General features: G+C 42.4%; 1 protein-coding gene across 3 annotated transcripts; it reads right to left on the reverse strand.

Annotated features, from left to right (window-relative positions):
- Positions 1-325: 325 nt before the first annotated feature.
- On the reverse strand, positions 326-3761 carry LOC147607328 (serine/arginine-rich splicing factor RS2Z33-like). Of its 3 annotated transcripts, none has more exons than XM_086790343.1 (8): positions 3655-3761; positions 3521-3571; positions 2489-2614; positions 1823-1862; positions 1584-1679; positions 1231-1421; positions 946-1035; positions 326-851 (listed from the first exon to the last, which is right to left on the reverse strand). In XM_086790343.1, the coding sequence occupies exons 3-8, from the start codon at positions 2593-2595 to the stop codon at positions 581-583; spliced, it is 795 nt and encodes a 264-aa protein (XP_086646469.1). In that variant the 5' UTR covers positions 2596-2614; positions 3521-3571; positions 3655-3761; the 3' UTR covers positions 326-580. The 3 variants fall into 3 exon arrangements, with proteins under 3 accessions (XP_086646469.1, XP_086646470.1, XP_086646468.1); XM_086790344.1 differs by having other exon boundaries at positions 3521-3568; positions 3655-3747; XM_086790342.1 differs by lacking the exons at positions 3521-3571; positions 3655-3761 and having other exon boundaries at positions 2489-2786.
- Positions 3762-24452: the final 20691 nt, after the last annotated feature.

A 24452-nucleotide genomic window follows, 5' to 3' on the forward strand; every position in this document is an offset into this window, starting at 1 on the left:
ACATGAAACTGTGGCACAAATTGAGAGCCATGTAAGGGGCCATGACTTGCTTCAGAGCTATCCCGCCTTTATGAAGCTGACCTGCAAGGCACCTTTGATGATGGTGGTCATCTTCAAGCATGTCCTGATGCAAGTTTTGCCATCCACTATCAGGTCATTACAAGTGTAAATGACGCACATCTGATGCTGACTCAGCACACAATGTTGTTCCATCAAGTATTAATGTAACAGGACATCATCGCATCAAAGTACTATAGCCTTATCTCTGCAAGCCCCAAGACAAATAAGAAAAAACAATTTGGTAAACAAAACCCCTTAAACATCATCATGGTAAAATTCAGATTAAAAAGCAAGAGAATGCTGCCTTAAAAACCATAAAATAGTCATATAGCTGAATCCTTCAGACAAGCTTAGTTACTGTACTTTGATACTTCCAGAGCATCCAGCCAAGGATACTAGAAGACACATAAAACTAAACCTTTCGAAAGTTATGAAATCCTATTGAAAACATTGCAGTTTGTCGTGTTTAAAAAATAGATCATCCGTCTATTCAGAGATCTATAGGACAAAACTTGGTACATCAGTCACCGCCTGAGTGACTAGGACTTCTATCATCTCTAATCGGAGACATGTCCTGATTCTCTACCTCATGGAGAGGACTCACGCTAGCACTCTGGCTACCTCCCTGAGGAAGCATGTCAGCAACAGGACTCTGGCCATTGCCTGCTGGGCTGACTGAGCGGCTTTGTACTATTCGAGGAGGGGTCCTAGACTGGCTTCGACTTGCACTCGGCGGCCGGCGCTGCTGTTCGGGTCCTGCAAAGCTGTGGTCTTCTTTCCTTGGAGACCGACTGTAAATAAACAGCAGCATAAGATTTTTATTTCAAACCAGTGTAATGGGACAGGAAAAGACCCAGAATCTTGCACACTAGCACGGGCCTGTACCTGTGGCTTCGGCTGTAGCTTTGGCTCTGGACCCTCCGCCGCCCAGCTGATGGCGATCTTGAGTGGGACCTTGACCGACTCTTATTACGTCTACAAAAGCATTAAATGGGTCAAAGGAAAGAGAATATAGCGTAAGGGTCCTTACAAACAAATACCCTGCCCATCAGATGGGCAGGGGTTGGAGAGGGGGGATCCCCTTCCCCATGAGAGGGACGAATGGGTGAAATCTCCCCCTTTCACGTGCAGGCTGTAAAGACCCTATGCCAAAAACAAATAATCAATAACCTTGGGCTGCTGTGGCAGTTCCGCTCAATGTGGCCTCCCTGACCGCACCGATAACATTTGTTCTTCCAATCTCCGGCCTTGCAATCTCTAGCCCAATGGCCGTCATGTCCACAGTTGTAGCACCGTCCGGCCCCAGGAGGGGGGGCTCTGCCTACATAATCCCGAGAACTACCACTGTCACCTCGAGGTCCCTGCAGAATCAGTAAGACCATGGTTGCAATATTCCAAGCAAAACCAAAGACATCAGCAGACACATGTCTACAAACAGCTGCATCATGAGCTTTGGTTTCTACATGTACACAATTTTCCCTCATGAAGGGACCAGCAAAAGGTTATGGTTATCATTCATGTACCCTTTTCGCAAACTCCACCACAATCCGGCTACCATCAAAAGTGCGCCCATTCAGGTAGTACCGAGCTTCATCCGCATCTCGAGAATCATTAAAATTCTGCATGAACATGATTAAAATAGCTTGCACAACCTTACTGATGATAGGCTATGGAGGAGGCTTTTGAGCACAAATTAGCTTGTAAACAATCAACTCTAGATCATACAATTCAAACTAAAATCAAGAAGGTGAGCTTTACGCACCACAAAGGCAAAATCGTGCTTCAGGTCCACACCTCGAACTCTGTGTCAAACCGGGGCCAGACAAAAAGAGCAGTGCACCATGTCAAGCAGGTCACCAGACACTGTTCTCATCATCAGATGTACCAAACACCATTTTTCCACCACCACCCTCTTGCCAAATTGACCACAGTATGAATTGTGACACACATAAAGAAGAACTTCATTTGCCTAAGATGCGCCAAGGCCTCCCCCTTTAACCCTTGCGAGTAGGAGTAAGGCCATCAAAATCCATCACGGCATGGCCACCACCCTCCCAAAAAACCTCCAGGCCGGGTGAAACCCACCATAACCTTCAAGAACATCACTAAAATCAACAGTGGATTCTTTTTATTCAAAATAAAAGCTAATCTATTTTTCTTCTTTTCACAACATTGTTGACTCCCTTGCGTTGCATTAGAGCGTGACAAGATCCCATTCGCAACAACACACTAGTCAACAATTCCAAAGAGCCATATGTGAATGTACAGCAGCCAACGGAGGTGAGCATGATACCCTCCATAGAAGACCCAAAGGATTTGACATGATATTTTAATTACATGTATCTTATTGTACCAATAACAGTTAAGAAATTATTATTTTTTAAGTGAAAGGAAAATAGGGATATAGTTGATTCGATGGCTTCCTTACCTCCCATATTTGCTGAAAAGATCTTCAAGGTCACGGCTGCGTGTTCGGCTAGAAATATGCCCGACATACAGACGTGTCGGACCTGATCGTTCATCATAACGTGGCATGTTTTTGATGATGGAATTTCTGAGGGAGAGAAAAAGAATTGATATCAAACATCCACAATGTGTATTCATATAAACAACCACTGGTTGGTACCTCTGTTTTCCCTGGCTCTGATGCCACACTCATCATCAACATGTCCAGACATTTGGCAATGAGTGTAGTATCTTAGGAGCATCAACCATTTTCACCACAGCTCTTGATTACTCAAGACATTTAAGCATCGAGCTTCCACAGCTCTCCCACATAGACAAGCCTGCTGGGTACCACGGCCTTTCCAAGTCAAAATTGACCAAGGCAAGGCTCAAATTATGTCTGACCAGAAAAATACATCGGGATAATTTGGCCTGTGCAAGGTCTTGAGCAAACATTCAAGACACTGCTGCCCTAAAACTTGCAGAGTGACTCATTGAATGCTTGCTTGTGGGACATCAAACAACACCTTCTTGCACTGATGAGGACGACAACCTTGGTGCTGACCCATGTTAAGCACCCAAACTACGTAATTTATCATCGGTTCCAACACGCAGTAGATTATGTTAATGCGCTGTGGATTATGTGCCAAACGCTATAAATCATAATCCAAGCCTTTCAATAATTTGAAGGAAATTCTGTGAACCATAGGGAGCACTGCCTATGGTTATACAAGCCAGGCATAAAACAGTACTCCGTATGAAAATTATGATCAACAAAACGATACAGTCCCTGCATCTAGCCTGGGCATCATCAGGAAACCCTAGATGCAGTAATGAAGATCATAAAACCCTCATAACTAGACCCTAATTTCAGATCTAAGGCTGGAGATGAAAACCTGACGAGTAAACCATAATTTCAGACCTAGTTTCATAATAGAAACCTAAACAAGAAAACCCTTCAATTCAGAAATAATGTTTTAAACCCTGGTTTTGCAATTTATCCGAAGCGTTGTACCTGATCAGAAAACCCTAGTTTGATTCTTGATGGAGCTCTCGCACGAACCTTCTAAAGCTAAAAAAACGGGAGGCAGTTGGTGAGACAGAGCCATTCGGCAAACAGAAAGAAAAGCCTCGAGTCTCGAATCAAACCTTGCATCAATTCAAGAAGTCCATACGCACAGACACACAAAGAGAGAGAGAGATAGAGAGACCCACAATAATATGCTATAAACAATTGGGGCATGTCAAAACCAGTGTTCACGGAGAATATTTTTCTTCGAAAAACTTGTAATTTTAATTTTATAAGTTTTTTTTTCAACATTTAGAGGTTTTTAAATGAAAATTTAACTAAAATACTTAAAATTTTATCGATGTTTAAAATTACAAAATTATTTTTTGCAAGTGAGATCGTGAATTTTGCAGGTGCGTCGTGGGGGTTTGCAGGATTTCTGTGATGAACACTGGTCAAAACTCTTAGTATTTAAAATTATATTATAATTATTATATATATTATAATATATAATAATTTTTATATCATTGAATTTCGTAAGAATGCCGATAAAAGAAAGGTTTATTATAATATATAATAATAATTATTATTATATCACCGAATTTCGTAAGAACGTTGATAAAAGAAAGTGTGAGTCCACGTGGAGAAAAGGCTATTGAGCACGGGGGATAGTCATTTCATGAGCGAGACACTAAAACAAAGCAACTGCAAAAATTTTGATCAACATAACACTATTCATCTCGCAATATAAGTAGACTATTAAAAAGAGAAGCACAAGTTATTTAAGGATAACTATAGACACCACATTATCCAAAGTAACTACATTGATCCAAAGTAACTACATTGATCCACCATAATATCAAAACCCCACCAAAATATTAGAACTAGCTACATGAAAATATCAAAAGTTGTTTGCCACATAGGTAGAACTGAGAGGACCAAAGTTATCATCTGGAGATGCTCCTACCAAAAAGTTAAAGGCATGTAGCATTGACAGGGAAGGAGCTAGGTAGTTTCATTAGCTGTGGGATAACGACGCCCTGACAAAGCGCGAAACAAGTCAACTTTTGTGAGTGCTTGTTGATGTATGAAATCATGAGCAGTAGCATCCAAGTTCAGCACTTGTAAGAATACATAGTAGAGGTGCTTGCAAGGCAAGTAAACCGAGTGCTTAGCCTCTCTCTTCTGGAAGTCTGCACATGTACACCTTGGGAAATTGTTACCAAGTAATTCACACCGTTCGCCTTTGAACGCTCTGTGCTGACATAGAAAATGTGTGTCTCATTATAAAGTATAATCACCTCCCTTAGGATCTCAACTACAATAAACTGACCTTTCTCGATGTTCTCATAGAACTCTTTAGTTAGCTTGCTTCCCCAGTGCACTATCTTGCCATCCCTATACTTGAACAGAGCCTAGGACTCTTGGTACGATAGTAGTGCCCCCCTTAGCTGTTGGAGCCGTTGGGACAACTGCACCTACCTCTAATATAAATCTTGCAAACTGCAAACTTGCTATTTCATCAATACTTAAGTTAGTTCCTTAGGCCACATGCCAAACCCCAGGAGCAGGCCCTAGTGGCCCAATGACATTTGTAGTATCTACTTTCCAAGGGTGTGTGTTACTGGAACTACAGAACCAAACAAAGCCCTCTCTGATACCACCAAGGTATTTGTGACGTCCCTAAAAATAAGGGACTGGCATTCCCTCCTAGTCATACCCACCCATGGGGTTAATAACAGCACCACATCTCCCACAGTCTCTTCTAGAAGCCCAAAACATGTAACTTTGCTCCACGGCTCAGTTCAACAAATGGTCAAGAAGCTCTGATTCAATTGTCTTTCTCTGTCCCACTAATTGAGAATCCTCTGTAGGCATGCTATGTGTTGCCCTCCTCTCGTTCACAGACATTGTCACATATTAAAGAACTTGCTAGACGACCAATACACAACATTTTAGAAGACAAGTGTAGTTGGGTTTGTATTCAAGAAAAACCACTCTTGTACGGTCCAATCTATTCTTAGATGATCCAATTTATTCTTTGAGTGATGGCATTTGAGTACTATTTTTTTAAATCATCACAACGGCCCAAATTATTGCCCTTTTTAATCATCACGATGGTTCAATTTAGTGATGGCCTTTAAATCATTAGGATGGCCTTTAAATCATTAGGATGGCCAAATTTATACTTAGAGTGATGGCCATGTCGATGTAAAAAAATAAATAAAATGAAAGAAATTTAAAAGGCTTCTCACCACAAAAACAACGAAATAATTAAAATTTAAGAAATTCGAAATGATTCTCACCACAAAATTTGAAATGCTTCTCACCACAAAATTTGAAATGCTTCTTACCACGTAAATTTATTCTTTGAAGAGGAGGGGAGAGAGAGAGAGTGATGGATCAAGTGAAGAGAAGGAGACAGAGAGGGAGAGAGATACACACACACACATAGAGAGAGAGAGAGAGAGAGAGAGAGAGAGAGAGAGAGAGAGAGAGAGGAGTTTTACATATTAAATTTTTAGTGGGCGCCCGATCCATTTTTTTGTTGTCCACCTTTAGCACTTTGCAAGTAACAAACCCTTCATTTGCAAGTAACAAACCCTTTAGCACTTTGCAAGTAACAAACCCTTCATTTGCCCATGGTTTGAACACTAGCATTCCATCTCTCCATCTCTTCACTGTAGACCACGGAAGTTCGAGCTCTCCATGCCACCAAGAAAATGCAGGTGAGTCAAGTTTGTGAATATTCAGCACATTCGTTTTTCAATTTAACACATTTGATTTTTGGTGCCTTCTAGTTTGCCTGTGTAGCCCGTGCCGACGTGGGATACATGCTGGGCTATGGATTTCTTTGTTTTCTTACAACAATGGTAAAGATAAGCAAAAAATGATGTTTTATGTTTGTTGTTGCCTGTGTTTTTTGATATACGCTATGGATATGTTTATATGCAAAAATATGATGTTTTTTTATTTGTTATTGCTTGTGTTTTTGATATCTGCTATGGATATGTTGCTTTTTTTTAAATATACGCCTGCGTAGCCCGTGTCGACGTGGCCTACGTGCATGCCTTGGCTATGGTTCGCCTATACAGCCCGCGGGCTACAGGCCATGGTCATGGCTGTTGTTTGGCCATTGTTTTCCTTTGCCATTCTTGTTTGACCTGGGCCATTGTTAGCATGTGTAGCCCGCGCCGGTGCGGGCTATAGGCCATGGCCATGGCTATGGTTATGGCTACAGCTAACGGCTACGACTATGGCTATGGCTACTTGTATGTATAGAAGCCAAAGAGAGTTGTAGGCGTACCTCAAAGATCCACAATTGTGGTGATAAAATGGGGTAGCTGATGAGGGCTAATGGATTATGGACTAGTTTTGTAGTCTCAAATTCCCTCCACACTCGTTATCTAGCTACTAGGCAATAGTGTAGGACAATTCAAAGATGGCAAGGGGCATTGGCATATCTGTAGATCAAATCGGTCATTTTTTGCAGCCACTCTTTATGTCATTTTTGTTGATTATGTATGGTTAAGGATGATTGCTAGTTCGTGGGATCCAAATGTTCATATTTGCCTTGGGTAGCTTTTAAATTGTCACGCCTCCACTGAAAGGGTGGCTTTTAAATTTGCACTTATAGAAGTACCATTGGTAGTTGTTATGTTGGCGAGGTTCATAAAAGATACAAAAAATTGTGTGTTAGATTGTAATGCATGTCTTGGTACAATTTTGTGATCATGATTATCATTGGTTATGTTTATGTGTAAAACAAAGTTGTGCCACCTTTGACTAGTGTGTGGGATTTTCTATAGCCCATTTTCTGTATTGGTGTGTGGGAATTCTAGAGAATTCTCTTGTACAAAAGTAGGTCATGGTGGAGCTACTGATGTGATGAAGCTTTTACCAAGTTTTTGTTTCTAGTGGCCACCTAGTCTTCCTCAATTTTTGTATTTGCTCCTTTAGTTGTTGCTACTCTAATTGTGCATGTTTAAGATCCATTTTTAACGTCTGATTCTCAATGCTTAATGTGCTTTCTGCTCTAGTAATTTCAATGGATGAAGAGGCAAGTGCTACCAATCTACCTTGCCTTAGCATTGTGTTTGTTCCTAACTTGACTTGCCGATTCTACTTTGTCCACTTGCTCCAATTGTTGACTTGCTCCCATGCATAAGTCATTAGTTTGGTAAGAGCTTCATTGGCCTTGACCAAATCTTCTTTCTCTTTGTGTGCTTGTTTTAGGGGTTAGTCCCTTATCTTTAGATCATCCAGGGTTGTATGTGGGAACAATGTTGTCTACCATTCTGAGCTCTTATTTCACATGTTGCTATTTGTAACCCATTCCTTGCCCATTTTCAAAGGCTCTTTTGTTGATTGGCCATAGATGGCCTGTGCAGCCCGTGCCGACGTAGGCTACAATCCATGGCCATAACTATGGCTATGGCTATTGCCACTGTATGCTTGTGCAACCACGCCGGTGGAGGCTACATGCCATGGTCATGGCTATGGCTATGGCTATGCATAGCACCTTCATCTCCCCTCATGTGAGATACTTCTAAAGCTTGGATTAGGATGAGACCTTCTTGAGATAGAGGATCCTGATATCAGAGGACGAGATAGACAAACATCCCATTATGTGGAATGATTTCATTAGAGATGATTGTAGATGTCCATTGGGTGCCTCTGGTTGGTATGCTCACCAAAAACCACGCATTGAAAGAATGCTCGCCAACAAAGACTCTTTAATGTCTTCCCATGGATCCGAAAGATGCCTCCACCCAGCACCTTAGGGGGAATCACAGATGCCTCCACCTCAAGGGAATCACAGACCGATTAAGTAGATTGATGCAACTATCCCACATTGTTAGAATTAGGGTTAGGGTTGCAACAATGCACACACACAAGATAGTGAAGCTTGAGAGCACACAAACTCACTAGATTAGAATAAACAAATGTGTGATAGATATAAAAGATAAGTACACACCCCAAAATGTGTGATAGATATAAAAGATAAGTACACACCCCAAAATGAGTAGATAAGAGGGTGTACATACGCACGGGGAAAAAACCTCCTAGTGAGGGAAAAAGTGCCCCAGTGGTCCTAAGTGTGTTCACACACATCACTACCATATAATGCTACAAATCCCCTTGGAGTGATGATGTGAACATGTATAGGGTATGGCCGATCAATTGTGAAAAGGCAGTAAGCCCAAAGCTTTACGAAAAGCTTCGAACTTTTCACGAGGAAGAGCCTTCGTGAATAAATTTGCCATGTTATCATGTGTAGGCACATAGACTAAGATGATCTCTCTGTAGAGAGTCTTTCCTTGACATACTGGTAATGCACCTCAATGTGGTTAGTGCGAGCATAAAACACTGGGTTCCTCACAACTGCTAATGCGCTTTGGCTCTGTTAGTGAAAATCGTAGTGCTAGACGACTGTCCAACACCCAAATCAGCCATCATAAGACGTCTTAGCCACACACACTCAACTGTAGCTGTAAAAGCTGCTCTGTACTTAGCTTCATAACTGAAAGTGGCCACTGTAGGCTGCTTTTTGCTGAGCCATGATATACATGAATCACCAAGGTGAAAGCAAAACCCACTAGTGGACACTCGTGTGTCATAACATCGAGCCCAATTTGAATCACTAAAAGCATGTAGCTGTGACTCACCCCCTTTGGATAAAACAATCCAAAATAATGAGTACCCTATAAATAGAGGAAAACCCGCTTAACGGCCTGCCAATGCTTCGTACCTGGGCTATGCATAAATTTACTCAACTATGAGACCGCATACTGTATATCTTGCCTCGTGTTATATACATATAAAGAAGGGATCCAATAGCCTGCTGATACAAACTAGCATCAAAAGAGTCTCCTCCATCTTGAAGACTAAGTCAATGAGGAAAACCCGCTTAACGGCCTGCCAATGCTTCATACCTGGGCTATGCATAAATTTACTCAACTATGAGACCGCATACTGTATATCTTGCCTCGTGTTATATACATATAAAGAAGGGATCCAATAGCCTGCTGATACAAACTAGCATCAAAAGAGTCTCCTCCATCTTGAAGACTAAGTCAAGTACCTGTCTCCATAGGTGTAGCCAAAGGTTTACAGTCTTCAAGATTAAACCTCTTCAAGAGCTTTTGTATATATTTAGACTGTAGCATAACAAGGCCATCATTGCACTGCATAAACTGAATCCCCAAATATTAATGCAAGGGCCTCAAATCTGACATCTCAAACGATGACTGGGCTGAAATCTGATCTATATCGAGTCCCGTGAGCAGCATGTCATCAATGTATATAACGATGACCAAAAATGTGTCCTTTATACATTGATGACAAAAAATGTCATCAATGTATATAACGATGACCAAAAACGACCCTCTTCACATAGAGGCTTCACATAGAGGGTACTTTCTGTTGGACTATTGCAAAATTCATTTGCAAACAACCAAGTATGCATGAATCTTCTCATACCATGCTCTAGTGTTATGGGCTACCACACCTCCAAGAGGGAACTTAATGCATTCACCTAAAGGAAGAGCAATAGAACACAACTGTCTTAGGGCACTTACCAATGCTTCAAACTTGAGTCCCTTGAGGCCTCCAAGCTCACTTGTTAAGCTCCAAACCTCCAAGCTTCACTGTAGAGTCGCTCACACCGTCGCATAAGGCAATCGCTCTCTCTCACTCTTCCACACAAGCATGAATCATACAAGCATAGAAGAGGCACAAATGCTAGAATGCTCTCTCTCTCAATCTCTCTCATGACACAAGGAAGAGCTCTCAATAGCACAAAGGGGGATTGTGTCCTTTCATTATGAGAAAATGCCTTATATACATTTGGCCCTTATTCACACTTGGGCATCTAAAACTTACTTAACTAAGCCTTGGGTGGCCAATATCTCATAATGTACAACTTTTATAGTGCCTTTTCATGACACTTATTAATGTCCTCAATTGGAGGAGCATACTTGTTAACCCAAAATGGGATTAACATCCCCCTACCTAATGTAGGTTCTGTCCTCAGAACCTGTTTACCGAGGTCTAAAGACCTGGTCACCGAACTCATGTCGGTAGAAGTTTCGGCGTGACTGTTGAGGGTTCGTCTGAATGCTGAGTGTGAGTGCCAGAACCTTGTGTCCACCATGTCTTCGAACGTGATGTGCATGTATTCAGGAAGACACCGGAGATGATGGTAATACATCATACCCCAGTTAGATGGGCCTTGATTCATGTCGAATTGCAGTTGCTTAGCTTCATATCCATCATAGGGCTCTTTGGGTTGATCAATCAGGACCACGAACAATTTCAAAAATCAAACACTTGCCACCACGATTGCTGGGTCCGGGATACGGTGCCATGCCTATTTCCAAGTGAGCATTTGTTTCCTTTGCTCCCATATGTTTGTAAAGGTTGCTAGCATGAAGATTGGGAAATTATAACAGACATGGGAGTCATGTTGCTTGGCCTCCTGAAACTTCAGTGGAGTCCATCTTCTCTTTAGTGGCATGTATAATGGGTCAACTTGCTGAGTTGGTGGCACGCACATATAGACTTGGCTATATTCTAGAATTGTTAAGTATTCTCTCCTCCAGTCCGCGGTTGTATTACAAAATCTTCTAATTTTGGATGTACATCATCTGTGATAATAGTTGCATAGCTGCCTCTTGTGTGTACTGGGTGAGCTTTTCTCCACCTGCAAAGCAATAACTGATCATGAAAGTGACAATTCTAATATCCAGCAGGTCGGCCAATTGGGGATTGGCTAATTTGGTGTGCCACGCCACATTAGCCCAAAATGTACCCTCTCCAGCTAATGGAAGTAGTTCTTCTAAATCAGGGCGAGGCGCTCGTAGAGGGTATGGTACATAAGGCTATTTAGTTGGTGTGACCTTGAAGTAGGCTTCTGGTAGAATCCTTCGAGTTGGTTCAAAAGGTGTTACTTGCATTTATACTTTGAACATCAACTTCGGTTTTAATAGTGGATTGCCAACTCGAATGAAGCCCTCATATTCTGCACACCAGACAATGACTCCAAAACTCTATCATCAGTAAAAGCTTCAATATTGTCTTGGGGAATAGTATAGCGTACCTCCTGTGGTTGCCATTGGGGAGATGGGTGAGGTGCGAGTATCTCCTCGTCGTCGCGGGCGAGAGGGTTAGTGGGAAAATCTATCTGGCTGAGGAGTGAAAGTAGAGAATATGCAGTCGGCTTGAGGTTTGTTAGTAGGTGGGGCATTAGGATAGGGGTTAAGTAGTTTACTAGAGTGACATTAGAATATACGGGGTAAGTGGAGATGGAAGATGAAGATGATGTCTCTTCTTGACCATGACCTATGCTGGGGGGTGGGTGGCTAGGTTTGTGAGATTTCATAAACTCTTGAAGGTCAGGGATATCCTCACGATCTATGGTAGGATATTCAATATGGGTGGCATCAAAAGTGTAGAGTACATTGGTTAACATGGATTCTAAGTGTTTGTAGATATTAGAGTATAGTTTTAGAATTCCAAAAGGGTGATAGAAGGTAGACTCACATAAGTTTAAATGCTGGTGACTATTGTAGACTTCGAGCCACCCATGGCTTATAATCCACTGATAGCTTTGTGCTACCACCTCATAGTTGGCCGGCGTCTCGCGAGAATGTCATCTGGAAAACAAACAGGTCTAATTTTTCAACACTGTTGTCCATAATTTCAGAGTTTTGTAGCGCCTGACACCAACTACGAAGGTTTAACACAATAGGATGTAATGGATAAAAGAAGATATCTTGTGGATTAGTTAATACTATATCTCCCCGCAAAATTCCCATTATAATAGTGGAGTTAGCATCGCGTTCAATATTTTGCTTAATGAGGGTTAGTTCTCTTAGGCCTAGGTCCTCAGACAGATTTATATCGTATTGAAGTAAGGGGAGGGTTAATGTAGACAAAAACAGAGTAAGAGTTTGAGGAGGGGCCCGAGGGGTTACTGGCAAAACTGGCCTGGACTAGGCGCATTTCATTCGTAGGCTCTTGCCGGGGCTGACTTCGGTCCTATATTGCCAATTGGTCTTCCAACTCTTGTAGACGGGAGTCATTTGTGCTGAGGAGGTTGGATATTGCGGTTTCGTGAACCATCCTTGCAGCATCCAACTCCTCGAATCGCCGGGTGGGCACGTCTGGCTGTAGCCTCTCTTTCTTGAGCTTCTGTGATTTTTTGAAGTCTTTCTACTGCCAGGTTCTGATTTTCTTGTAATTGCTGGGTGACTTGTGCCATTGCCTCTTGGTGTGCTAACAACATCCTTTGCATCTCGACTTGATTGGAATTGATGGCATCATTAAGTGCTCTCACTTTCTCTACATGTGCCTTATTTGCTTGTTCTCTTTCTTGTTGTGTGAGTGGCCCTGCCTTCCGCTTCTTTCAGACTTGAGGATAACTGTTGGATCTATCTTTGCAGCTCCTCTTCTTTTGCCATGGAATTTCGCTGGAATTCTTGTACTTTCTAGGCATGAAGGGCTATGAGCTCGTGGTTGTGGGTAACCTCGTTCTTGAGTTGCTCCCTTAGCATGTTCCAACTTTGCCTTAAGGTCTGTATTCTCTTTGATTTTCTGAACAATAGTTTGGCTTAGAACCAAATTATTGCTTTCCATTGCCTTGTATTATCTGGTCTCTTGCTCCCTTCCAAAGTGTAGCGTTACAATCATGCATCATGTGTGTTGCGAGGAGGTGGCAACGCCATACTCTTTGCTCATGCTTTCGTAGTGGTGCACTTGTGCTTGCGTCCCCTTCTAGTCCACCATGCGGTAGGTTTAATAGTTCATCCAAACCTTCAATAGTTTCCTGCATGAACTGTTCATAATCGACATTTTGTAGGAAGGACAGCTGGGGTAGTCTTTCTTCATCCTCCAAACGCCTTCTTTTGCTCGGGCTTGATGGCTCTGCACTTTGCGGTCTTTTACTTGTATCCATGTGGTCTGCTGGATCTTGCACTGGGACCGTTGTTGTCTCTATTTCTTGTGATTCCTCAGTCTCGGCACTGGAATTGATGCTATTGGTTCTGGTTCTATCTCTACAGGTGTGTCTGCCAAGGTGGGATCCTTGAGTGGGGAAAGGTTCATAAAGATAAGTTGTGCCGGGCTTGGAGGAGGAGTAATCTTCTGCATTTACTCTTGTGTGTTTGACTTGTTAAATTGCTTCCAAAGTGTAGCGTTACGATCATGCATCATGTGTGTTGCGAGGAGGTGGCAACGCCATACTCTTTGCTCCTTCTTTCATAGTGGTGCACTTGTGCTTGCGTCCCCTTCTAGTCCACCATGCAGTAGGTTTAATAGTTCATCCAAACCTTCAATAGTTTCCTGCATGAACTGTTCATAATCGACATTTTGTAGGAAGGACAGCTGGGGTAGTCTTTCTTCATCCTCCAAACGCCTTCTTTTGCTCGGGCTTGATGGCTTTACACTTTGCGGTCTTTTACTTGTATCCATGTGGTCTGCTGGATCTTGCACTGGGACCGTTGTTGTCTCTATTTCTTGTGATTCCTCAGTCGGCACTGGAATTGATGCTGTTGGTTCTGGTTCTATCTCTGTAGGTGTGTCTGCCAAGGTGGGATCCTTGAGTGGGGAAAGGCTCGTAAAGATAAGTTGTGCCAGGCTTGGAGGAGGAGTAATCTTCTGCGTTTACTCTTGAGTGGCTTGACTGACACTATGGCTTCTTGCAGTGTCAGTACTTCCTTATAGGATCTTATTTCTTGTGCCAGCTCTGCCTCTATTCTTTGTGATTAAACAGCCAAGTCTAGGATGATGCCCCTCATTTTTCTTTTTGTCTTCTTCTTCCTCCCTTTCTTTGTCTCCTTCATTATGGCTTGTGTTTCTACTAGGACAGCTTGGCCCTCGTGCATATCTTCAGCTGTCTCACTGCTAGTTGCTCCAGTAATGCTAACTGCATCTGCTCTGCTAGTTCAGGCTCTGGAAGAGGCCTTTTTGCCACATGGTTGAGAACTTGGGTCAGTAGGTAAGGGTTGTATATCTCGGGCCTTGAGATAATTGTCCATTTCTCTATGTATGTAATATGCCCAGTCCTCTTCCTTCTCTTCATGCACTTTAGCAATCATGTTCAGTGGGATCTTGTTGTAGCGGTCCACTGGCTTCACCTACATGATCAACAAAACATAGCTCTGCATGCTTTCTCTGTGACTTCATCTCGGATATCCTTATACCTTGCCCCATCGGAGTTATACGAACTCTTCTTCAGCATAGCGTCCAAAGGCATTTTGTCAAAGGCATGGGCATGTACCTTGACTGCTAGTGGGAGCTGCAGAGCTTCACGGATGAGGTCCTCTATGATTAGGACCTGATCTCCTATGCCATCGGCCTTCATGACTATGCCTTGCTTTGTGGCTTTGCCACAAGTCTTTATGTACTCTGCACAGAGCTCTGTGTGTCGATGTTCTTTTTTGGAGAATTTGCGCCATTCTCCCTAGGCCCACTTTCTCCAGCTTTTCTTTTACCTCTGCCTCTTCCAGGATTTGGAGGCATTCCGAGCTGTGATATTACAGTGCTACCTTTCCATGGGCCGTATGGATATCCTTGTTCATGATGGCCTTAATCTCCCTGAGATTAACTTGAATGGTCGCCATAGGTCCACATTAGGACCCGCTAGTTGTATCTGCCCACTTGTCAAAATTTCTAAGATGGGTTCAGACCATTTAGGAGCTGTCTCTACAAGGAAAAGTGTTGAATCTAACATATCATCATCCACACCCACAGGAGCTTCTTCAGAGGTGATTCGAGACAAATGATTTGCCCTTAGATGAGTTGTTCCTTTTCGGAGTGCCACTTCAAAATCAAACTCAAGAAGGATGACAAACCACCTCACAATCCTTCCAGTTGCACAAGGCTTATTCACCAAATATAGCAGTGCTTGACGGTCCACAAAAAATATAAATTTGTTTGCCAAAAGGTAATGGTTGGCGAAACTTCTTCACTGCATATATCATGGACAAACCTTCTCTTTCGGTTGTGGTATAATTCTTCTCAGCATTGTTCCTAGCATATGAGATTGGGAAATCCTTATTATGTTCTCCCGATTGAGCCAAAATACATCCAATTGCAAAGTTTGAAGCATAATATGGACATGAAAGATTTGGTTCCAATATGGTGCCCGTAAGATGGGTGCAGTCACTAATGCTTGCTTTAACTTTTCAAAGGATTCCTCATACTCATCAGTCCAATTAAACTTTACAAGAAGAGCATATAATGGTCTGGCTAGGACAGCATACATGTAGATGAATCGATGATAATAGCCACAATGTCCCATGAATATTTGTACCCCTTTAGGGTTGATAGGCCAAGGTAATGAGACAATGACATCAATTTTATCCATATCTGTTGAAATCCCATTGCGAGAAACAATATGGCCCAAAATTTTTCCTTGTCTTACCATGAATTTGCACTTGTCAGGATTCAAGCATATACGATAAACTTGACACTTTTGAAACACGAGTCTGAGGTGTTCTATATGATCATCACGCTCTTGTGAGTGAAAACATAAATCATCCATGAAGATCTCAAGAAATAGCCTAAGGTACTCCTTGAATACATGACTCATTAACCGCTGAAAGGTTGCAGGTGCATTTGTTAGACCAAATGGCATAACACGATAGGCAAAGATGCCATCTTCAGTAGGAAAGGCTGTCTTGTGTTGATCCTTTGGATCAATTGACACTTGATTGTAACCGGAGAATCCATCCAAGAAACTATATGCCTTTTTCCCTCTGCAACTCATTCCAAAACATGATCTGTGATTGGAAGTGGGTAATGATCACGTACAATAGCTGCATTTACCTTCTTGAGGTTTACACATACTCGAAGTTTTCCATTTTTCTTGGGCACCACTACAATAGGGGAGACCCATTCAGTGTGTTCAATCTCATAGATAAATTCTGCCTCTAAGAGCTTGTCTATTTCTTCTTTTATCTTTCGTGCAAAATTCTCATTGTAAGTATAAGGACGTTGCTTGGAAGGCTTTGCATCCTCTCGCAATGGAATTGTATGCTGACAAATGCTTGGATCAACTCCTTTGAGGTCTTTATAACTCCAAGCAAAAACATCGCGATACTCCTTTATTGTTTGAATTAATAACTTCTCCTCATCTAAGAACAAGTCTGTGGCAATCCACACATAGCGAGGCTCTTTTCTTGGCTTAGCAATATCAATTTTTTTTGCATCTTCTGGACCATCATATGAAACCCCTGGCATGCTTGGCTTTTGTCACATGGGCTGTTGAAGAACAATCTTCCGATCTTGAAGAGTGTACTGTGTGAAGTTGGGGGGAACATTGAGACCTTGTTCTTGTCCACTTGAGTCGTCACTCATTGAAGACCATGTGGTTTTGAGCTCTCTTTTGCAATCTTGCATCAGAGTTTTTTGTTCAACCGTTATCTTTGCACTTTCGATACTCTCTTTTGAATCTGTTTGAGACTTGAGTTTTTGTTTTTGTTTTCGTCTCTTTATTTTTTTTGTGATTTTTGCTAACAGTTTTTAGCTTTTCTCCTGGTTAGAATCCATCTGATCGTTTTACTTGGTCTTTGATACTATCTTGTGCTTGGACATAGTATAGATATCCATTCTTTCCTGAGGAGTGAGGTGGTGGTCGAGAGTGTTCATTCTTAAACTCCTCGTCTTCTTTTTGTTTTCTCTCACATCGTTTCCTCTCATCTTGTTTACGGATTCTCTTATGGCTCTTACAGCATTTACGTTTAGGTCGGCTTCGAGGGATCTCTATTTGAACCTCCCTTCCTCTCAAGAGTAGGCGTGCTTTTCCTAACTCTTCCTCGGGGATTATCACATCATCTTCAAAATCAGAGTCCCATCCATCTTCCTTATCAGCATCATTAGCAGATTCGAGTGTTAAATCCTCCACTGAGACTTCCTCTACATGCAGTGCTGTTGTGGATGCATCCCCATAGTACAAATCATCTAGAAGGTCACGTGGTTGTACCATTCGTATAGGAATAATGTCATATCCATCTGAGTCACAAAATTGAATTGGCTTAGGTAAAGCACATGTCGATAATGTTGCAAGGACATGACTCCATTCTAGGGGATCGATTAAGTGCTCAAGGAAGGGTTGTGGAATGTATGCCTCATCTGATACACTTCGATTACCCTTAAATCTCTCAATGTTGAAATCCTTACATGAGGCTCCACACATCCATAGATCTGCTCACCCATCTGACAATGTAACTCTTGAGCCCTCAGATGAAGCAGAATCAAACTCATCTATTGGAGACCTTGTTACATCACGATATGAGTGATTCTTTAGGTTGACCCTTGTGATGATAGAATCATGTCGGAGGTACAAATAATTGTATCCCCAATCTTGAATCATTTGAAATTGTCGCATGAATGGTCTACCCAATATCACTTCATAGTTTGGATGTTTTCCAAAATCCACTACTGCAAATGTGTGCTCATATTCAATCCCACATGTGGTGACCAATATGTTCTCTAGCAGCCCAATGGGATGTTCTAAGCTTCCATCTGCTAGCTGCAAGCGCATTCTGGTACTCCTAATAGCTGGTTTGCCCCATTTTTCCCAAATGGACCTTCTCACAATGCCCACTCCTGCACCACTATCAAGTATTGCAGTTGAAGCTACTTTTCGCACTTCTAATGGGAGGGTAGCATTTCCCTGATCGTCCTCACAAAATTTTCCTACTTTGTTGATAGGAACTGGCATAACATGCTTTGTCTCAGGGTGTATAGTACAATGATGGTGACCCTTTTGTAGCAATACCTGCTCTGACAAACATGTGGCAATATCATTCCACAACTCTGGACGAAGCTTTATCAAATCAAGCAAAGGTATGGTACAAGCCACTGGTGACAAAATAGCTTGCACGATACCCATATCCATCTCCCTTGTCAACCTTCTATGCATGGAGGATATCCTCAAGGTTTGAGAATAGTTCTCATATTCTCCCAAATAAGATGGTAAGGTTTTCATTGTATGCTTACTTCTAGGAGAAACAATTGTTTGAACTTCCTGCTGGATGCTTGGGCGTCTAAAGTTATTTTCTATGCCCCTGGTAAAATCCACCTCAGAGAATGGAGGTGAGATAATAGAGGACATATTCTCATTAACTTTCTCATGAACTGCTGCCCACATCTCATTTGCCATGTCCTCGTTAGCATCAATAACTTCATCATTGCATGGGAAGGCAAGACTAGGTGGTGGCAGAATGCCTTCTTTCAATGGGGTGTCAATTGGTGCAGACTTCTCACTATGAGCTTGTGAGATCAGCTCACTTTTCATTTCCCAACTTGATGACACTTCTGGTATGGTTTCTAATGTTGGCTTAAGAGAGGTGGGGCCCCGAGGGATAGGAGGAGGTGGGCTCTCAAGTATTGATTGAGCTTCCCTAATGAGTTGCTGATGTACAGCTAGATTGATCTTCTCCTCACGAGGGTTTGGTTATTCTTGAAGCTTCTTGGGTAGCTCAGATAAAGCTGCAATGCGACTTCTATGAGCATCAATGATGGCATCTAGAGTCTCGTTCACCTTATCCACAAAAACAGAACCCCCTGAACTATCCTCGGTTGTACTAGCCTCATCTTGTTTAGCACTAGGCCCAAGTTGAGGTTGATGCTCCTCATGCAGCACTTCTTGGGATGTAAAAGCTTGATCCTTCATGTTTTGTTTAGAGACTTCTTGAGAACTAGTGGATGCACTCTTAGTTTGCTTGTTGCAGTTCTTTTTCCTCCTAGTGGTCCTTTTTCTATTGGAATGTAGGGTCTTGTCCACTAGATTTGCCTTTGCATCCCTAGTTCGAGGTGTCTCATCAGTCTGCATTTCGGCATTTCGTGTCTGTGATCTAGTCATGACTCTAAGTGGCACGACATCCTCATTCTCTGATGAAGGTGGCGATGGAACTGCCTCTACAAAGTTGAGTGAGACCTTTGGTTGAGAGGTGCCTTCCTCATGTGGTTTTAGCAACAATCCTTTGGAAAGTGTTCTACACAACACCCTAGACAATATCTTTCAATTGGTGGAAACTGTGGTACTGTTGTATTGGATCGAGCTGCTTGCCTTGGGCGATGTGGACAACAATGGGGTTCTCCGCACTCATAACAGGGGCCCATTAGTTTGGCTTCTACTTTCCTTTGCTGCCATTGACCTGAGGGGCCTGGAGTCCTAGGTTGGTAGCCGCCTAGCACCTCAAAGAATTTTGTTCCCCTGGTTGAGGTTCCAGTGCTTGGCTTGGATATGCGGGATTTTCAAGGAGATTTTCCTTGGATGAATATGATGCATATTCCTCCTCCACATAGCTTGGGTTTACCAAGTCTCTACACATATTTGAATTGTCATAGTCAACAAACCTCACAGGAGCAGTCCCAGGAGCAGGAGGTTGAGCTCCAAGTACAGGTCGTGCTTGCTCTTGTGCCATCGGTGCTTACGTTCAAAATTAGTATACTGTTGATGCATTTGTGGAGCCATTGCACCCCTTTGTTGCTCACGCTCTTGTCTCATTCTTGCAATGTGAGTACATTCCTATGTGGTGTGGGTAAAATTCCAAGCACAGGCCTGGCACCACTTCTTTGTGGGTTGGTTTGTGACTAGAGGAGAAAAGGTATTACATTCTTCGGTTTTATGGTTACCGCCACATGCTCCACAAAGATGAGGACCTGTAGGTAGTACACTCCTCATTCGCTGCTGCTGCTGCTGTTGTGGCTGCATGGGTGGGCGATAGGTTTGTCCCAATCTCCTTAGTACTAGGTTAGCTATGTGGTCTGGATTTACTAGCGCGCTAGACCCTGAACTTTGGTCATCACCCCACTGATCTCTAGGTTTCACCTCAGGGCCAGTACCATCTTGGAATTTGAAGTTATCTGTGAAATCCATAGCATCATGGCAACACTCATTGAAATTTGTATGCTTCTTTGCATAGAGATGTGTGTGCAGTGTTGAATTTTTGAGTCCTTTTAAGAAGAGAGAAATTAATCGACTCTGGGTGGGCTTCTCATCTTCTGGGCAACGATTAATGTACTGCTTCATCCTATTTACACAGTCTCTAACACTCTCAGTCTCGCCTTGCTTGAAAGAGTAGATGTTTGCTACCGTGTCATGTTGAATCCCCATCAAGGAAAAAGCAGCAATGAATCTCTCTTCCAAAACTCGTAAAGAAGATTTGTAAGAAGCCTCTAGTGCCTGAAACCAAGCAAGGGCCTTTCCCTCAAGAGTGAGCCCAAATCCTTCAATTTGCGTATGCTTGTCATTCACTTGCTCAGCTCGAACTGCTTGCCTAAATGCTGCTACATGGTCATATGGATCTCCCGACCCTTCGTACTTCTTTACCAGTTTTCTGAAGAGTTGATGGCCTTACTTGTCTTGAATACTCATCATAGGGCCTACGGCCTCTCACTCTCAGTGGGAACTATTCCTCTCTTTGGTAAGATGGTCCACATGCATCCCAAATTGGTGTGGGTCCCCTATTACCTGCCTCACCAACCCCCTCCAAAGATCTTGTTACCTGCATTTCAGGAGGTGCATTTATGGGAGGCCGAGTTGGCTCCCCTACCCTCCGATTGTCATAGTGAGAGAAACGTTGTGGTGTGATCTGTGGTCGCACTTTTGGTGTAGGATAATATCTTGGTGCTAGAGTTGGGCTACTTGCAGTGGTCCACTTTGATGTTGAGGTTCCCTCTCTAGTGAACTCTCGTAGGGGAGGAGCAACAGTTTCTCCAAGAAAGGCTGTCTCTCCTGGTTTAGCTGTATTTGTTGAGAACACTTCCATGAATAATGGTTGTCCTTTCCACGTGAGCTCCCGAATCTCCTTCCAATCTAAGGTTCGGTATTCATTGGCCCATTTATCAACGATTCGGTTCTTGTATTCTGCAAGCTTCTCGACTACCACCACAAGTGCAAGGGGAAGATCTAGCTCTGGCAATCTAGTTGTGGCATAATATCCTTCTAAAGAGTCCTTATAGACCTCTTGAAGTGGGTCATCCTGTAAGAACTGTCACTGGAATTTGTCGTACAAACTCCCATTGGTTCTCAGTCCCCTGATCCATTTTGCTCTTGCCTTTCCTATCCCTTTCCAAATTTAGATCTACAAAAAGTAAATCATCTATGGATGGCTTTGAGGACTGGGCATTGGATGGTCCAGGCATGTCCGGCTCAATGAGCCAATCATCTCTAGACTCCCTTGCTTTGGAAAGCTTGGATAAGTCTAAGAACTCACTTTTAGAGAGCTCCCCTAATTTGTCTACATTCTCTGGATGATAGGTAGCGAACACCATCTCCACCCATGTACATGTTACCCTGGTCATTGACTAGAGGTGCTCTATCAAGCTCTGAGAAAAAGTCTACGATCTTAACGAGATACCGTTGTTGTGGATCCCTAAAGATCTCAGCTCCTTGAGCATTCGTCTAGACATATTGAAGTCTCACATTGAGTGGTAACCCCATGGTGTCGGCTTCAAATGGATTAAAAGATCTTGTGGGTGTTCTATTTGGGGCTAAGGGATGACTATTTGACGGCCCTAGATTGTCCATAGACAATGAGCTAGTTATCCTGGACAGGGTATCAGATTGGGATTCGAAAAAGGTTTCAGCAATATCTGCCAAATTTCCTACCGATTGGGTCCCACTTTCCTGCGTAGGTACTCTAGAAGGTGCCCTAGGCCCTATGGCAGTGTCTATACGACGTCCCGACCGTAAGTGCATAAGGACAAATTTTAAGGTTTTTTTTTTCAAAAAAAATCCAAAAATTTTCAAGTTGGCTCAAACTTTGCCACCAGAACCCATTTTGAACCCCCTCGAACACATTAGGCCAAAAAAATAGCGTATTTTTTCGAATCGAAAATCGCCTAAAATTTACCAGTTTCCCATACTGACTCACTATGGGAAAATGGTTCCGAGACCGAAATTTCGACGATGGGTGTTTTCTAACTCCTCTCGAAAAGTTAGATAACCTCCCAAATTTTTGCGGCAGAAAAAATTTGGGAGAAAAAATTTTTACGGCAGAAAATGAAAAATTTTCCAGACTCTTTTTTTTTTGCACCCCCTTATCCGGTGCGGTGGTGGTCTTTACGGTGCAGTGTGTGGGTCTCTCCTCGCGGTGCGCTGTTCACGCACAACCGCCTTCTTTTATTACTATTTTTTTTCTTTTTTGAAATGCGTGTGCAATGAACTCAATGTGTGTGCAGCTGTCAGATTTATAGCGAATTCAATACATGTACAGGGAACTCAATGCATGTGTAGCTCTGAAATTTACAGCTAATTCGAAATGTTCAATCTTCATGTGTGTACAGATTTCAGTTTCTCTACATGTGCAGGTTTAACAGAGAACGAAAATGCAGGTTTAACAGATAACAAAAATGCACAAAATTAAAGATGCAGAAAACTAAACTAAGCTAAGAACAGAAAATAAAACGAACATGCAGAAAATTGAAACTGTAAAAATTATCCTCAAACAGAATGACAAAAATGCAAAAACAGGCCTCTCTCTTTCACACAAAAATTGAAATTTGTAGGTTTAGCGCCTACCTCCAATCCTTCCCGTGTGTTGAATCCTTGTCTTGACCTCAAGGGAGAAGCGTAGCTCACCAATCGCACTCAAATTGCAAGACAAATAAAGAGAATTTAACAACAGATTAGTCTTAAATAAATACCAAAATTAGTCCCAAAGCCTGCTCTCCTATCCAACAGTTTTGCAACCGATTGGAGTTTAACAAGGAGTGGTAGTGTGTGTATGGTGCTCAACTAATGTAGGCACTCGCTCCCCGGCAGCGGCGCCATTGTAGAGCGGTTCTCTCTACCGTGCAATATAGTGCTCATAGAGTACTACAGATCAACAAATGTGTTAAGAAACACAATGTCAATCCGAGGACTCGACCCGATTAGTGCATGAAGGCTTATCCCATGAGGGAGAGTTCACATACACAAACCACCACTTGACGATTCAACCATTCAACACCTCAATCAATCTCTCAATCCCTTAAATCCACTGCACTAATCAAGACAACAAGCAATGCATAGCAATCTCTTAATCCCATTCAAACATTGATTAAATCTTAGCTTTCCCTAATGCTTGCAAATCCATAAGCGTGCATCTACTAACCCACAAGCTTAAGCAAGCAGAGAATGTAACATTCACAAACCCACAAGCTCATAGAGAGAGTCTATCCATGAATAACTCATTGCCAAAGAAGTGGGCAAGAGCTTGCATCAATGGAGACTACACACACACACTACAAGCATGCAGCATACACAAGAGAAAGAAAGAAGCATTCAACTAATCATAGATTAATCTACTTCAATGATGTTAAAACAGATTAAGAGAATGAAGTGGAGCTATACTCATTGGAGCTTCATGCTCATTAAAGTACAATAGAGAGAGAGTTAGAGAGCTGCCATAGCTTGAGAGCTCAAGAGCTTTACTCAATAGCTTATGAGAATGGCAAAAAACGTCCACTTTCTTTAGCTAACCTCTCTTTTGTAGAGATGTCACTAACCCTAACCCTAGGCCTCTTTCACACATGGGCGGACAACCCCATAAGTGAGCCTTGCTTAATACACTTAGAACTCTCATTTAGAACCCACATTGGCCTAAAACGATTTACATTGCACTTCGACACAAAAATATGGAAAAATTATGTGCGTCTTTATGTTCCCATGGCTACAATCCCGCTCTCTCGCATTAATTGCTTCCGGCCTCCTTCCATAATCCGTGTTCCCGTGAGTGTTCCCGTGGAACAGTCCCCGCATTGGTTTCTTCTTCAGACTCACCGGGGAGCCTGTAGCACTGGCTTGGGTGACTGCGGGGGTCTCTACGACTTCGGATTCTGAGACCAACATTTGTACATAAAAAGAAAACCAGTCTCTCGACTGGTGGGGTAGGTACCTCTCCTTTTCTTGTCTTATCTTATCTTATCTTTTTTTATATAT

This window comes from Cibotium barometz, chromosome 55 (genome assembly GCF_041138505.1).
Source record: "Cibotium barometz isolate CiBa-2024 chromosome 55, ASM4113850v1, whole genome shotgun sequence".
NCBI classification, from domain to species: domain Eukaryota; kingdom Viridiplantae; phylum Streptophyta; class Polypodiopsida; order Cyatheales; family Cibotiaceae; genus Cibotium; species Cibotium barometz.

Bases quoted from the DNA above. Each gene is read 5' to 3' on its own strand.
- LOC147607328 (XM_086790342.1), bottom strand. From the start codon at position 2,664: ATGAATACACATTGTGGATGTTTGATATCAATTCTTTTTCTCTCCCTC. The intron at 1,863-2,488 runs GTAAGGAAGCCA...GGTTTGACACAG, and splicing joins CTTTTCAGCAAATATGGGAG to AGTTCGAGGTGTGGACCTGA. The intron at 1,680-1,822 runs GTGCGTAAAGCT...ATGTTCATGCAG, and splicing joins AGCACGATTTTGCCTTTGTG to AATTTTAATGATTCTCGAGA.